This window comes from Centroberyx gerrardi, chromosome 2 (genome assembly GCF_048128805.1).
Source record: "Centroberyx gerrardi isolate f3 chromosome 2, fCenGer3.hap1.cur.20231027, whole genome shotgun sequence".
Taxonomy (NCBI): Eukaryota; Metazoa; Chordata; class Actinopteri; order Beryciformes; family Berycidae; genus Centroberyx; species Centroberyx gerrardi.
Window position 1 is genome coordinate 33,639,992 of NC_135998.1, and position 15,629 is coordinate 33,655,620.

The 15,629-nt window shown below is 40.7% G+C and overlaps 1 protein-coding gene across 1 annotated transcript in view; it reads right to left on the reverse strand.

The window, feature by feature from the left end:
• plppr1 (phospholipid phosphatase related 1) overlaps nucleotides 1-15,264 on the reverse strand; it is a 47,667-nt gene extending 32,403 nt beyond the window's left edge. Inside the window, exon 1 of the mRNA XM_071894858.2 lies at nucleotides 15,205-15,264. Within this exon, the coding sequence (XP_071750959.2) occupies nucleotides 15,205-15,264 (60 nt within the window). The remainder of the gene's footprint in view (nucleotides 1-15,204) is intronic.
• Between the last annotated feature and the right edge of the window lie 365 nt (nucleotides 15,265-15,629).

The following is a 15,629-nucleotide window of genomic DNA, read 5'->3' on the forward strand; positions in this document are numbered from 1 at the left end:
GGTAGTAAAGAAGGAAGTGAGTAAGAAAGCAAATAAGGAAGGAAGGAAGGAAGGACGGAAGGAAGGAAGGAAGGAAGGAAGGAAGGAAGGAGGGAGGACAGAAGGCATGGAGGAGGGAAACACTAAGGAAAAGAGGAGGGATGAAAGGAACGAAATATGGAATTAATAAAGTAAGGAAAGAAGGAAGGTAGTAAAGAAGGAAGTGAGTAAGAAAGCAAATAAGGAAGGAAGGAAGGAAGGAAGGAAGGAAGGAAGGACGGAAGGAAGGAAGGAGAGAGGAGGCGTAACATTTGACTAAAGGTGTCATGGAGTCTCACTGCAGAGACAGTTTCCTCTCACAGTCTGAAAGCACAATGCAAAGTTTCCCAGTTGCTGAAGGATTTCCAAGGATTATTATCACAAAAAGCGATGATTTCACAGCAGTTTTTTTCTGACAAAAATGGTGGATTAGCAAATTAGCCAATTACGTTCAAATTCAAAACACGTTTTATTTCTGTAAATTATACTGTGCTGTAATTGCAAACTCTTGGTTTGCGAGGAGTGTTGAAAAGCGCTCAGAAAACACAAATTCTTAGAAGAAATGAGGTTTGTGATGATGGGACACAACGTTCAGATTTACTATCACATCAAATATATAGTAGCAGTGAGTCAGGAAAAGGGAAGTAGAAGTCCAGTGGCACAGGTCAGCATACAATCATACAAGATCATACAAAATTATATAAAATCATAGGTATGAAAAGAGATGGATAGGTATGAAAGACAGGGGGGAAGGAACAGAGGAAGGAATGAGTGAATGAAGGAAGGAACAAGGGAGGGAGGAAAAGAGGGAGGAGGTTAAGAAGAAGAGGCAAGGGAAGAAGACAGAAGGAAGGAAGGGAGGAAGGAAGGGAGGAAAGTGAACTCATTGTGCATGTCATTATAGATAAGACTGTCAGTTAAATTGTGGAAATGATTTCCCCCCCGCTGGCTTTGATTCAGAAGTGTTAATCTGCATGTCAGGAGAGGAGGGAAGAGGGAGGAGGAAAGGAAGGAAGCTAAGAAGGAGGGGAGGCAGGATAGAAGACATGAAGGAGGGAAAGATGAAGGAAATGAGGAACGAGGACAGGAAGGAAGGATGTAATTAATGAAGGAAGGAAGGAAGGAAGGAAGGAAGGAAGGACTTATCTATTTTATCTGTCTTTCTTTCTTCCTTCCTTTCTTTTTAATGTCATTTTATGAGTTGATAATGTCATTTTACCAGACAAATTATGTTTTTTTGTGTGTTTTATGTGAAGCACATTGAACTTGCCTTGTGAAATGTGCTGTATAAATAAAGTTTGCCTTTCCTTGCCTCGCCTAGTAAAGAGGGAAGTGAGTAAGTGAAGCAAATAAGTACGTAAGGAAGGAAGGAAGGAAAGAAGGAAGGAAGTACATTCATACAAAAATGCCGTGTTCATGCTGACTTGACAGACCAGCGACCTCACTGTAAAATAAACTACAACCTGACTTGGGGTTTCCATGGAAACAACCATGACCTGACTCTGTTGGAGGTTGCACACTAATAACCTTAAATTTTGGGTTATAGGTTAGTTAGTTGAATGCAAGTCGCAAGTCATATCTGCCCAGAGAGATTCCCTGTGTGAATCAATAAAGTATCAGATCATTATAAATACATAAACTAGGCTAGTTTGATGATGATCTGAGAAAAGTGGATATTTTTTATATTTTTAAACACCAGCTCAAAACTGACCTTTTTTGCTCTGGCTAGGTGTGTAATGTGTGTTGTAAAGTGTTTTAGCTCATCTTATTTTTCTTATTTGTATTATTTTATATTGTGTCTTATTTCATTCTTTTGTTTTGTCTTAATTGCATTCATTTGTATGAAAAGTGCTCTATAAATAAAGTTTTGATTGATTGATTGATTGATTGATTGATTGATTGATTGATTGATTGATGATACCCAATGTTACAAGCTGTGATGTCTGACTGTCCTTTCTTTTCCTTTTGTTGACATCAGGTCATCATGTAGTACTCCTCTGAAACACTAGGTGTCGCTATGCTACTGTGGCACTGCTGTTTGCAAGAGGAAGACAGCATGGACCATCACACACACACACACACACACACACACACACACACACACACACACACACACACACACATACCTAAGTTCAGCACACCAGTTCTAAGGTGTTCTACGATACAAGAACCGTCTTCCACGTCCTGCAGGAACTTTGTAAATTAACTTTTTCACACCTCAACAGAAGTGTTCGATTTTCCCACTGACGGGATTTTATTTTTTTTCTGACATTTTACACGACATTAACAGCAATAATCATGAAGCATTTTCTGCACAAGGGAATGTCAGCTGGCAATTATAGCCTGCCTCCCTTCCTTTTAAAGGTAAAATTCATTTTCAAAATGCCATTTATCTACTTTTGGTGCTAAATCTGAATTTAATCTTAATCTCTAAAATATTGAGGATCCTAAAAGTAAAAGTCTATATTTTGCCAACCAACTTAAATTCTCCATTGTCCCTTAAAAAGCTTCAATTTTTTTAATTTTTTGTTTCATTTTGCAAGAGTACTGTAAATCATTTTTTCAAATAGTACATTTTCCATTATGGAGCAAAAGTAACAGTGTGTGTGTGATATTAATAATAGTGTGGCTATCCATCAATCAATAGATGTAAATTAAATACACATTTACACTATGCAGACATGCTGATTACTCAATGTAACACCCCTGTGTGTGTGTGTGTGTGTGTGTGTGTGTGTGTGTGTGTGTGTGTGTGTGTCTAACTGGATGCACATGACTGCTGAGTGAAAAATCGTTGCATGGCTCCAGAGTCAGAGTCAACATTCCTCGTGTTTGTTTGACTCGGTGCAGACAGCACACGCTCTGAAAATTACACATTTCATTGATTTTCACTGAACTTGCTCACTCGCCACGTCTGTGACTGTCAGGGCAACACACAGAGGCATCTATATGAATCTAAACACATCATCAACATAAATACTGACTCATGCTGAATGTGAGGAGGGTGTGTGTGTGTGTGTGTGTGTGTGTGTGTGTGTGTGTGTGTGTGGGGTGGGGGGGTCATCTCAATAGAACTGAATAGACATTGTTAATTTCTGTGCTATTTTTGACAGGGAACGTATTTGTTCTGATAAATCAATTGATTTAGTGTTTAGATAATGTAGCTTGTTAGTTAGCTAACCATAGTATCTGGTCAGCTAACATCACTGTCTTGTTAACATCTGATTTGAACTATATAATGTGTAATATAAGCTAGCGTTAGCAGCCGCATGGTAACACTAACATCAGTGTGTTTTATTTTATTTTATTAAGGATCCCCATTAGCTGGTGCCACAGCAACCAGCTAGTCTTCCTGGGGTCCACATAAAACACATACAAAAACAATCACAAATAAAAACCATACAATTGCCAGTGTTTGCTGGCTAGTTAGCTAGCTAACAGTTTGTTCAGGTTAACTGAGCTGACTCTTCTCAAGCTACAACTCAGAGTGTTTTGGAGTAGAGACTAGGGCTAAAGACAAGACAGTTTACTGTGTCACAGTAACCAAATCCACCTTATCACACTATTCACTTTTACTGAGAACGTTACTGAATGGATCTGCAGCCACACCACAACAAGCTGACTCAGGAAGCCTATCTCTCTTTGTCTCTCTCTTTTTCTAGTTGCTATATATTTAGACATTAATGACACACAGAGAGTTCCTCCAATGTTCCTTCATAATAGCAGCTGCCATGATTGCTACAGTAGGAGATTGTGACGCAACTGCAAAGCCTCTATAATGTGAAACAAAAGCTATTCACTGTAAAACATGGATAGTGTGAAGTGGACAGGACAATATAGTAGTGTAGCCTACATACAGCCAAGGAGAGCTACTGTAGTTACAGAGGAGAGGACAGAAATGCTGGCAGATCCAGTCAGTGACAGATGGCCATGCGGAGACGTCCAGGTGCGTGTGTGAGTGTGTGAGTGTGTGTGTGTGTGTGTGTGTGTGAGTGTGTGTGTGTGTTTGTGTGCGGTGCTTCGTCGGTTTCTATGCCAACTCTCGCAATAACAGGGAGCTAGTTAGCAGCATTTCTTGCTGTGTCCTGTTTTTATTCTTTTGTATGTACACGACCATGGAGAAAACTTTTCATACAATGCACATGGATCAGTAACCGTTGAATAAATAATACTCAGCTGCAGGTCCTACCCAGCCACATCATGGTCGTACCCATAAGACCACAGTCTCAGGTTTTACTGCTATAAAGACACCCAGTTGGGATAGGGCAGAGATGACATAGGCCTACTATCATGGTTCACACATAAAAAAAAACCCTCTAGCTTCTCCATTTGTAAGCAGCTTATCCATATACAGCATCAAGATAGATCGATGGGATAATTTCATGATTTCAAGTTGTTGCACAAACACTGAATTAGCTACTGCAGTGTGTAGCTAATGCAGTAGGGCTGCAACTAACGATTATTTTCATTGTCGATTAATCTGTTGATTATTTTCTCGATTAATCGATTAGTTGTTTGGTCTATAAAATGTCAGAAAATGGTGAAAAATGTCGATCAGTGTTTCCCAAAGCCCAAGATGACGTCCTCAAATGTCTTGTTTTGTCCACAACCCAAAGATATTCAGTTTACTGTCATAGAGGAGTAAAGAAACCAGAAAATATTCACATCTAAGAAGCTGGAATCAGAGAATTTTGACTTATTTTTCTTTAAAAATTACTCAAACCGATTAATCGATTATAAAATAGACAAAATAGTTGGCGATTAATTTAATAGTTGACAACTAATCAATTAATCGTTGCAGCTCTATAATGCAGTGTAATCAGCTGACACCGTATTCAAAGCTCAATCTCAAAATGAAAGAGGCTTGACAGTGGCTCTCAAGCTTCAGACCCACAAAAAAAGAACAAGAAGAAGAAGAACAGTATGTGGAAACTGTTTGATTCGTGGAAATGCCATCTGATACCTTGTGTGACAACATATGTATAGGTGTTACGTATGCAAGAAAATGCCAGAAAAGGACTAGGATAGATTAATATAAGTGGATCCTAGACTGAATTGGTTGAAATGTGTCATTATCAGTGTAATTTCATTTTGTTTGACTTTCACCTTCCTTTTTAACATTTTTAACAAAATACCAAAGCATGCCCAAATTCAATCCAAACCACAATGACCATTCCTCTGAACCAAAACCACAAGTCTGGGTGCAGCAGTATAGCTTATAAAAAGGTCACGTTGCCGGTTCAAATTCAGTTCACGTTTTCAGTCAACTTTCCCTGGAAAAGGTTAAAAAAAAAAAAAAAATTAAAACCCAACTTTTCCCCCATCTTTCCCTCCATCTCTTCCCAATCTCTTCTTCTATTCCCTATCCCTATGACTCAGATATTTCCTCTATCACTCACCCCCACTTCCTTCCTCTTCCCTCCATCTTCTCCCATAAAACACAGGAAGTCGTAAACAGCCAGTGAGCCGTTAGACACGATGAGAGTCGGATGACGGTGACAAATTACATAAACAGGCCGCAAGAGACGAGCGATCTCAGGTCGTTCAATCCGATCTGACTTCTCTTTCTCTCGTCTGTCTTGCAGTCGATAGTCTCAGACCTTTCTCGGTTTTGAGTCAGCCCCATAATTACTTTCTGACAAAGACTTTGAAGCGTTCCCGAGGTGTTTCATCATTAAAAAGAGAACTCTGTGCGGCGGTGCAGGTCGAACGCCTCGGAGCCGCTACCCGTTTTAACTCTTTTTCCTATTTTGGGGCCCTTTTCATGACTTGGCTTTCTGATGACGATTCCACACCTGGACAAGTAGCCCTTCCCCTGTAAAGCGTAACTTGTGGCACCATTATACTCCCTCCACCGCCAACGTCACGCCGCATTAGCCGTCTGAAGGGCACACTGACGAGACCGGCTGTCGTAAAAAAATCGCTATACTGAGTCACTGCGGCGTGCTATTATCCTTCTCCCTCGGCGGGGAAAAAACTTGCTTTTTTTACCCAAGAGTCTGGGAGGCCACTGTGTGTACCGAAACATAGGAACTGAGTTATCACAGGTCGTCTTTCTACATGTTGTTTGGCTGTATCCTTTCAGAGGAGTGGACATGATATTCATTTGAATTGTTTACAAACCAATTAGTCATAGGTAGTGATGGAAAAAAGAAAAAGAAGTCAAATCCTTTACCTAAGTAAAAGTATCAATACCATTATGGAAAAATGCTCCAGTAAAAGTAAAAGCCCTGCATTCAAAAGTTTACTCAAGTAAAAGTATAGAAGTTTTAGCAGTAAAATGTACTGAAGTATCAAAAGTAGAAGTCATTCTGTCAGAGTGTTAATTATAATTATGTGCATTATTTTAATGTTGTCGGTCTAACTGCTCCATATACTGTTGGGGAGTTTAAACTCTAACAATGCAACATATTTTATGAGCTTATCGTATGTTTTGCGTGTAAAACCTTATTCTGCAAAGTAACTAGTAACTCCAGCTGGCAGATACATGTAGTGGAGGAAAAGTAGAAAGTCTCATAAAATGGAAATACTCAAGTAAAGTGCCTGTACCACAAAATTGTAGTACAGTACCTGAGTAAATGTATTTAGTTACTTTCCACCTCTGCTCATATGTTTGGGTGGGATACAGTTTGGCAAAGCAATTTAAAGTCCCTCCTTCCTAAACCTTGATGTAAGAAGTTTTCAAGTTAATTTGATGGGTCAAAAGTTTGAACCCACCACACTTTTCGTTACTTTTCCTATTTCACACATTTTCGAATAACAGTAAAGACATCAAAACTATGAAATAACACAAATGGAATTATGCAGCGACCAAAAAAGTGTTAAACAAATCAAAACTATCTTATATTTTAGATTCTTTAAAGTAGCCGCCCGCCCTTTGCCTTGATGGAAAGGCAAAGGCTTTGGAAAGAAATTCATACATAGGATCAACTTCACGATTTATATTTGTCTAAGAAACTAATTTCAGGAATTTAAGCAGAAGCCTTTAGATCAAAATGGCTTTAAGAGAATGAGAAACACAGAACATTCAGTCAGGTGGGTCAAAACTTTTGACTGGTAGTGTATGTTTGCTTTGCTAGTGGATTCAGAAACATTTTGTAATTACATATGATCATAGCGGTTTGCAATTACCTGCTAGATAAAACAAAAACCCCATCGCTTCCCTTCTCCAACCCTCCCAATCTCTTCTTCTCTTCTCCCCTTCGCTCCACCAAATACTTCTTCTGTCAGTCCCCCTCCCCGCCCCCTCCCCCTCTCCTTCCCTCACACCATATAAAAAAAAAAAAAAAAAAAACAACAACTAGGAAAGCGTTATATAAATCCAACACCAAGTCCTAGATTTTCATTTCACTGTCATGTTGTGTTAGCAGACTGGAAAAAGGAGTGACAGAAGCGGGCATCACAGGCTGGCTCTCCTGGCTTCGGATCATGATATTACACTTCTGTTGTCAGCCCCCCCGTCTCTTAGAACAGAGTGATACAGAAAACAGCCACTGTGGAAGGTTCCTGGTCTTTCTATCACATATTCAAAAAGGTGTGATATAACTCTGAATAGCTAGTTATTACACTTGAGCCTGCATGGGCCCCAGGGCGACAACAAGACAAGATCCAGCTTTTACGTTCTGGACTGAGAAAAAATGAAGAACTACTGTCTTACATAGTTGACACTGTTTATAGTCGATTACATTTTTCAGTTCAGCTCGTATTAGAAGTTTAATATTATTATTACGTTTCTCTTGTCTAAGATTTAGTTTCAACATTTATCTTCACATCCTACCATTAGGGCTGGGAGATATTGACAAAATCAAATATCACAATATTTTACACTGAATACCTCGATATCGATAACCTGATGATATTTTGGCGATGAGTATTCGTGCTTTCATAAGATATTTACACACAAGAAAATTTTGAAAATGAGTAATGATCATTAGTAATCAGTAAGGTGTAATCAGTAATGTAATGTGGATATGATGAGCAGGTAAAGGCAATCAGGCTGATAAGTTCAGAAAATTGCATCACTTCACTGTAACGCAGCCTTTAAGATTACGGAGAAGCGACATTGAAGTTATTTCACGTTCAGAGGGAAAGCTCAAATCAGACTTTTTCGCATTTCCGATACAAGACGGGGATTTTTTCTGAGGTCTCAACAGCAAAAAAATCACATGGAATCCCATTTTTTCAGATCAGATTTAAACCACATTCTCGGTGGTTTTTAAATGCGACTCAAATCTCTGAAAATGCAGCTCAGCCTGACTGCTCAGATTGGATTTCGAGTGGGGTTTTTTTTCCCGTCTCTACCCAAACGACACGGATTTGACGTCACACGTTGCGACGAAAACAGCAGAGAACAACAAACATGGAGGAGATCCATCAAGAGAACAGCAGAGCCTGGACAGATGAAGAAGTTTCATATCTTATACCAGCCTCCAGTCCAATCTGCTCGCCTCTAAATTACAGTGTGGACAGTCAGCCTTAAAGATCAGAGTTGGAAAAACAAATTTGCCTGCAGTCTGAACATCGCTGAGCTCTTTAGTCACCAACTGTTTAGTGATTTAAAAGCAGTTTAGCAGAATGACTTATGACTCCTAGATGAGTGTTTCTTAAACTAGGGGTCAGGATGCAAAATGGGTCACACACCTCGTTGCCACATGACAAGAATAATGTGGTTTTTTTTAAGATTATTTTAGGGCATTTTTGCCTCTAATTGACAGCTGACAGATAGAAAAGATTGGGAGAGAGAGGAGGTGACATGCGAAAAACATCCCAGGCCGGATTCAAACCCAGGACATCGCGGTCACATGGTACACGCCCCCAGCCAACTGAGCCTCCAGGTGGACTCCCGATTCTAGTTTAAATGAGTCCGGGTCACAGACTGTGACACCGAATTTGCACAATTTGGGTCCCAGGCTGAAAAACTGAAGAACCCCTGCCCTCTCAAGATTATTTTTTGAACATTTCTGCCTTTATTAGATAGCCATTAGTGGAGAGAGAGACAAGAAAGACTGTGAAAGAGAGAGAGATGACATGCAACAAAGGCTCTGGTCCGGATTTGAACCCAGGACATCACGTTTACATGGTGTGTGCCTTAGGCCACATCCACACTAATACGTTTTCGCTTTAAAACGCATAACTTTTGCTACGTTTACGCCTAGCGTCCACACTACTCCGGCGTTTTCGGACCCCTAAAACGGAGACTTTTGAAAACGCCGCTGACCCCGTTTTAGTTCGGAAACTCCGGGATTGCGTTTTAGTCTGGACGGGCGGAAACGGAGACTTTTGAAAACGATGACGCAGACGCCCACGTTCGCTTCCTGATTGGGTCTTATCAGTCACGACGTTATGTTACTACATGTTACTTTCAGTAACAGTTCCGCCTCGTCGTCGGTCCAAGCAAAGAAATCTCCGGTCGTACTTTTCGCCCGTTGCTGTTCTTCCTCCGTAGTATTTTCTGCAACTAAGCGACCAACCGCAGAGTAGACAATCTGCTTCCTGTTTACACCGGCACGCGCTTGCCCAGTGTACGTGAATGGTCATGTGATATGCGTTTTCAGGCGTGTTAGTATGGACGGAGATTATTTCTGAAACGCTCGTGTGGACAGAGATCGTTTTTCGTTTTGGCCTTAGACCACTGAGCCACCAGGACACGCCCTCTGCAGCCTTTCAAACCCCTACACGCCACAGCTTTAAGTCAAAATCTCTCGTGTCCGGGCATGTTTGTTGTCTAAACTTGACAACAGAACTAATGTGTTTTATGAGACTAGGCTGCAGCTCTAAGACTAGATTTAATATGCGATTCCCTGGAAATAAAAGAAGTTTTAAAAACCCCTCCAAGTAAAAATCATATTGTCTCAGTGCAGCTGAGAGACAGAACAACATCAAATAAGATCAGCCCCTGTGGTTTTTTGTTGTTGTTGTTTTTTTGTTTTTTTATTAATGACAGCCTAGAACAGTGACAGTACTACCAAGACTTAAAACACAGCTGTCTCCATAGCGGTAGGGCAGAGTGTGAGAGATGGAAAAAAAAAAAAAAGTAAATCTCTGTGGGAATCTTTTAGATTGATGATATATAGACCGGAGAACTGTTCACTTCCTTAAGGCCTCGAGGAGGAGATGCTTTTGCTGCTGCAGATAAACTCAATAGAGACTTTTCCAGAGCCTCAGTAGAGATGTAGGTTGCCGGGTTTTCCTTCATGAAAAGTCAAAGTGTCCCTGGTTGGATTAATGACGGCCCCGAGCTCCGACAATATTACATAACCTCGTTCTTCACCGCTCACCTCTACAGCTCCGCCTCCAATTAGCTCCTCTTCGTTTTCCCATCCTTTCATCCCGTTCTCCCCCTAACCTTCCTCCTCTACCCCCCTCATCCTCCTCCTCCCTTTCTCCTTATTTTGTCCCTTCGTCCTCCTTTCTTCCTGCTGCAGCCCGTCCCGCTCCTCTTCCTCTGAGTTACAGTATGTTCCTCCTCCTTTCATCTTCTTCTATTCTTCTTTATCATCCGGTTTTTCTAATTTTTATATAACTCATAACCCTATCTCTCTTTCACTCCCTATCTCTCTCTCTCTCCCTCTGTCAACCATTGGCACCTTAACAATCCCAAAATTTCCAACGCCCACCTTTTTAATTAAATTAATCCATTTGATAAACAATGGTCTTGTAGTTAAGTAACAAAAGAAAAGCAACAAGTTATGACTAAATAAACAAACCACCATGAATAAACATCTTTTCATCTTCTCCATCTTCCGCCTCCCATCTTCTATTCTTCTTTCTCATCCTGTTCTTCTCATTTTCATACCCTCTCAACTCATATCCCTTTCTCTCTTTTACTCTATCTCTCTTCCTATCTCTCTCTTTCTCTCTCTCAACCATAAGCACTTTAACGAGCCAAAAATGTCAACACCCAGCTTTTTAATTAAATGAATCCATTTGATAAACGACAGTTTTGTAGTTAAGTAACAGAGGAAAAGCAACAAGTTATGACTAAATAAACAAACCACCATAAATAAACATCCTCCATGTCACACACACACACACACTGCCTCTGGCGCTGCACTACTTGGCCCGGCTGCTCCAATCAGGAGGCTTCGTTTTTGGTCACGTGACAACACCGTCCCCTCAGCCCCGCTCTGTTCGTGACAGTGAGAGTGAGTAAAAGAAAGAGAAAAAAAAACAAAAAAAGGCGAAGAAGCGATAGAGCAGGGAAAAGAGTGACAGGAGGAGACGGAGGAAGAGAAGAAGAGTTGGAGGGAGGGAGGGAGGGGAGGAGCTGCTGCGACACCATGAGGAATAGGAAGAGACGAGGGGAGAGATTGAGGGAGGAAGGAGGCGTTAGGCGAGATGGGTGGTGGAGAGAGAAATGAGTCTGTGGAGGATGTGACAGTGGCATCAGCGGAGGAGAGAGGGAAACGGATGGGGAGAGCGAGGGAGCAGGATGGATGGATGGGGCGCCGCGGAGAAGGAGAGGGTGGAACTGAAACAGAGTGATCAAAATTTAGGAAAGAGAGCCTGCTGCTCTCTCAGGCGGACGTTGCCTGAGAGACGGAGCGTTAAAGCTCTGCTGTTAAACAAAATGTTTTCAGGACATGGAGCTCAAACTTGACCAGGTTCTGGATGTAAATTTACCCATTCAGTTTCTCCATAGACATTTCAGAATATTACAATATAAAGAGTTTTAAGCTTTGAACCGAACCAAGTAGCTACCAGTTGAATCATGAGCTTCTAACAATAAATTCAGAAAAAATATTATGAAAAATGAAAAATGCAAGGGTTACAAGACTGTGCACAAATGCTTTTTAAGAGGAATGTACTCGTGTACTCGAGTGACATCAGTTCCCTTTCCCTCACTTTCAGCACTGATACTAAATAGTGTAATAATATGATAATGATTATTGATTTGTAGTTATTGAAAACAGACATCATGCCTGACAGTAAAACCCTGGTGGAGCGACACCAGTCACCGCTACAGGTTGCTAAATAACAACTATCATATACTTCTCACTGGTCTGACTACTAACCGTGAGCAACTTTGGAGGTTTCTATGGTAACGGCGACGTCTCCGATTGGTGGGAACTCGCTAAAGCTTGTGGGTAGTGTAGTATTTCTGAGGAATAATACAGGATTTCTTAACAATGAAGTTGAAATAAGACTGACTGCTGGTTTCTACAGGAACAGATATCGTTGTTTTACAATCTGCTAGCTAAAGTTTACCTTACACCGTTACAACATTACAGCTAATAATCTCCTTCCCTATGGAGAAAATCAGTCTCAGTTCTATGTAGTTTGGTCTTTTTGTCAACAATTCTGGCCAACTTCATTTTTGTGAGCTTGGTTAGCTTCTTTTGTCAATTGTCAAACTTTATCCCTGCTGGAGTTCAGGTTTACGCACAATTTGCCCATCTTGATTGTGGCAAAGTACCATTTTTAGGAAAGCACCGCTTAGATGTTTCTCTGGGGATGTCGTCTCTTTAATTATCACTAGTTACCTATTGATCATCCTCAGGCTTCACAGTCTTCACACACAAGTACAGCCGGGATTAGCAGCATCCAACTGATAGAGAATCTCCTGCTTTAGAGTTTTTTGTTTGTTTGTTTTTTTTTCATTTCCAGCCAAGACACTTGAAAGCTGAAACTGAGCAAATTGCTGTACGATGATGACAGGCTTTCCAGCAGAAGGGCTTTCCACAGATGGACTGAAGGACTGTTTATTTTCGCCTCGCAATTCAAAACAACATTTCAGAGATAAGTTGATGCTTAAAGCGTGTTTGTACTCTGCCTCCCACTGCAGTGAAATACACACTTCAGTGACTGTGTTGTGTTGTTAAAACGTTAAAACATTCGTGAAGGAATGGGCTTGCAGCGCAGCACAGACAACAATTTACAATTTACAATTTCCCATTTGGCAGACGCTTTCATCCAAAGCCACGTACATATGAGATTTTAATATAACACAAGCAAGGATCTAGTCAGGAGAGAAGAACGAGAGTAAGTGCCATAAAGCTAAGATCTGGTCCGACTGGACAGAGGTGCTACGAGGCAATGCATAGAGGCAGATAAAGAATTTTTTATTTATTTATTTTTATAGATTACACAGTCCATCAGGTGAGAAGGTGTTCGCTAAAGAGCTGGGTCTTTAGCCTTTTCTTAAACGACATGCCTGGACTTCATATATCATACGCCTCCTTCTTTACATTTTCTCCAGTCCATCTTCAGTACACTCAGGGGTGGAAATGGTCCTTTTTGCTGGGATTACCCTCCTGTCCTAGCAGTAATGTTGATGCACAACAGATTATCCTGGCTTAAGGTAGAGGAATTAAGTTTACCAAACAAACTGTATCAGCAGTTGACATACAGTCACAAAGTACATACATACACAACAAGACATGCAACAGCCAGATTTACGCTTCCAAAAGCCAAAACTAAGAACAATGAAAAGTTCTCTTCCACTTGAAATCGCTAAGGTATGCAATGACAAAGTTTTTTAAATGAAGCATTATTTGATGTCAAGCTATTGTGGGAAAATCTGAGGTGGAATATGGGTATAGTATAGAAGATATAGTACAATGAAACATTGAAAGTAAATTGTTGTTGTTGTTGTTGTTGTTGTTGAACCTGCTGTAATTGTTTGCGACATTATAGCGGCTGTTGCTAATAGCTAATGGGGATCCTATCCAATAAACCAATAAACCAATTTTCACAAATTCAACCACAAAGAGATACTGCAACTTCCTCTTGTATTGCATCATAGTATTTTTTTAGCTACTTTACATCCACACTTGGAGCAGGTTGGCAGACGTTTACAGAGGGGTTAGATGCCTTCAGCTGTTCTGAGTTCAGTCAATACTTATATATATTGAACCATCTCTCAACGACGAGCTGATCTCCCTCACCGGCCCGCCTGCTGGTCCTGAACAAGCGCTGCGGAGCTCAGGCGCAAATCACCATTTCAAACTATCAATATCAAATGGAGATATTAGATTCAAGTTAATGTCCTACAATAATACGGCCTTAACTGGTGGCAGATTGTTTTTTTTTTTGGGGGGGGGGGGTTTGTACGACAACACAAAGCTTCATTTGAATTATTGATTTCTGAGCGATCAATAACTGGGAGTGCCTGGAGATATTATGTCTCATGTGCGGAAGAAGTGCTGCTTCACAATGTAATTCTTGTATGAGGAGTGCAGAGCCGAAAATCTAAATATCCAATAAGCACATCCAAAATTAAGGGAAAAAATAACAATATTCACATTTTACTTATTTATTGTGGCACACACCATGTTTTGTTGAGTGTCATTTTTTCCCCTAAATTTGGATGTGCTACCTCTCTCTCTCTCTTTTGTAGTTGTATTGGATGTTATGTCTCATGTAAATGTGTCGAAGTCATTCAAAATGTTGTGAATCACTCCTTTAATGCACAGAAGTCTACCACAAATACACAGAGTAGAGAATCATGTTAATTACTACATCAGTCTCATGATGCAAGGTTTTCAAGACAAAGCTGAACAATAAAGCACGGTTGGGGTGGTTCAAAAAGGAGATGGGAGGGAGAGAGAGAGCAAGAGACAGAGAGAGAGAGAGAGAGAGAGAGAGAGAGAGAGAGGGAGAGAGAGAAAGGTCAATCAGGAAAAAAGGCATGAAATAAAGGAAGAGACAGAAAGACAGCGTGAGAGAGTAAAATCATCTGAGACCGATATGCAGGATATTTCCTCAACGAAGCCGGTCTTTGATGTGGAGTGTGTGTGTGTGTGTGTGTAGGTGTGTGTGTGTGTGTGTGTGTGTATATGAGAGAAAGAGAGAGAAAGAGTGAGTGTGATGCAAGGCGTCTTGAGACATCTCTGTGATTAAAGACTTTCAGCTGACATGGTAATTAAATATGGAGCAGCAGCGCACCTCTTAGACACTCACTCACACGCACGCACACACACACACACACACACACACACACACACACACACACACACACAAGTTCAGCTCTCCGCTCCTCTCAACACTTTATGCTCTTGCTCGTTGTGTATAATTTACCAGGTGAGGTCAGCTGCTAATGGTGAATTCGTCACACAAGCGAACACACAAACTCTCCCCAAAGCACTTTTAACATTCATGCATGTATGCATGTACAGTCATGCATGCACAATACACAAAGCACTCCAACATGTGCGCACACACACACACACACACACAGACCCTCACCTCGACGAAGATGAAGCATGGGATGATGGAGTAGCTGCGCAGGGTGTTGTTGGACGCCATCTTGTCTCCTGTAGGGAGACTTCTCCTCTCAGGATTCAGAGCAGCTCACTCTGCAAAGACAAAAAAAATCAAGAGTCAGCACTAATAATCTGAATCACCACCATGACAGAGATGCAACAAAGACATTTTTCCTGTGTCTTTCTGTTCTTAAGAGTACTCACTGACAGAAAAAAGGAGTATTGATATGACTGGTGATTAGTGATGCATCGAAATGAAAATTCTTGGCCGAGGCCGAAGCCGAATTTCAGAAAATACTGGGCCGAATACCGAATAACAAGTCCCAGTATTTGTTCATTTATTTGCCAATTTGTTTTTGTACCATTGCATAAATTTTGCTTTTCATTTATGCTTTTTAATGAAATTAC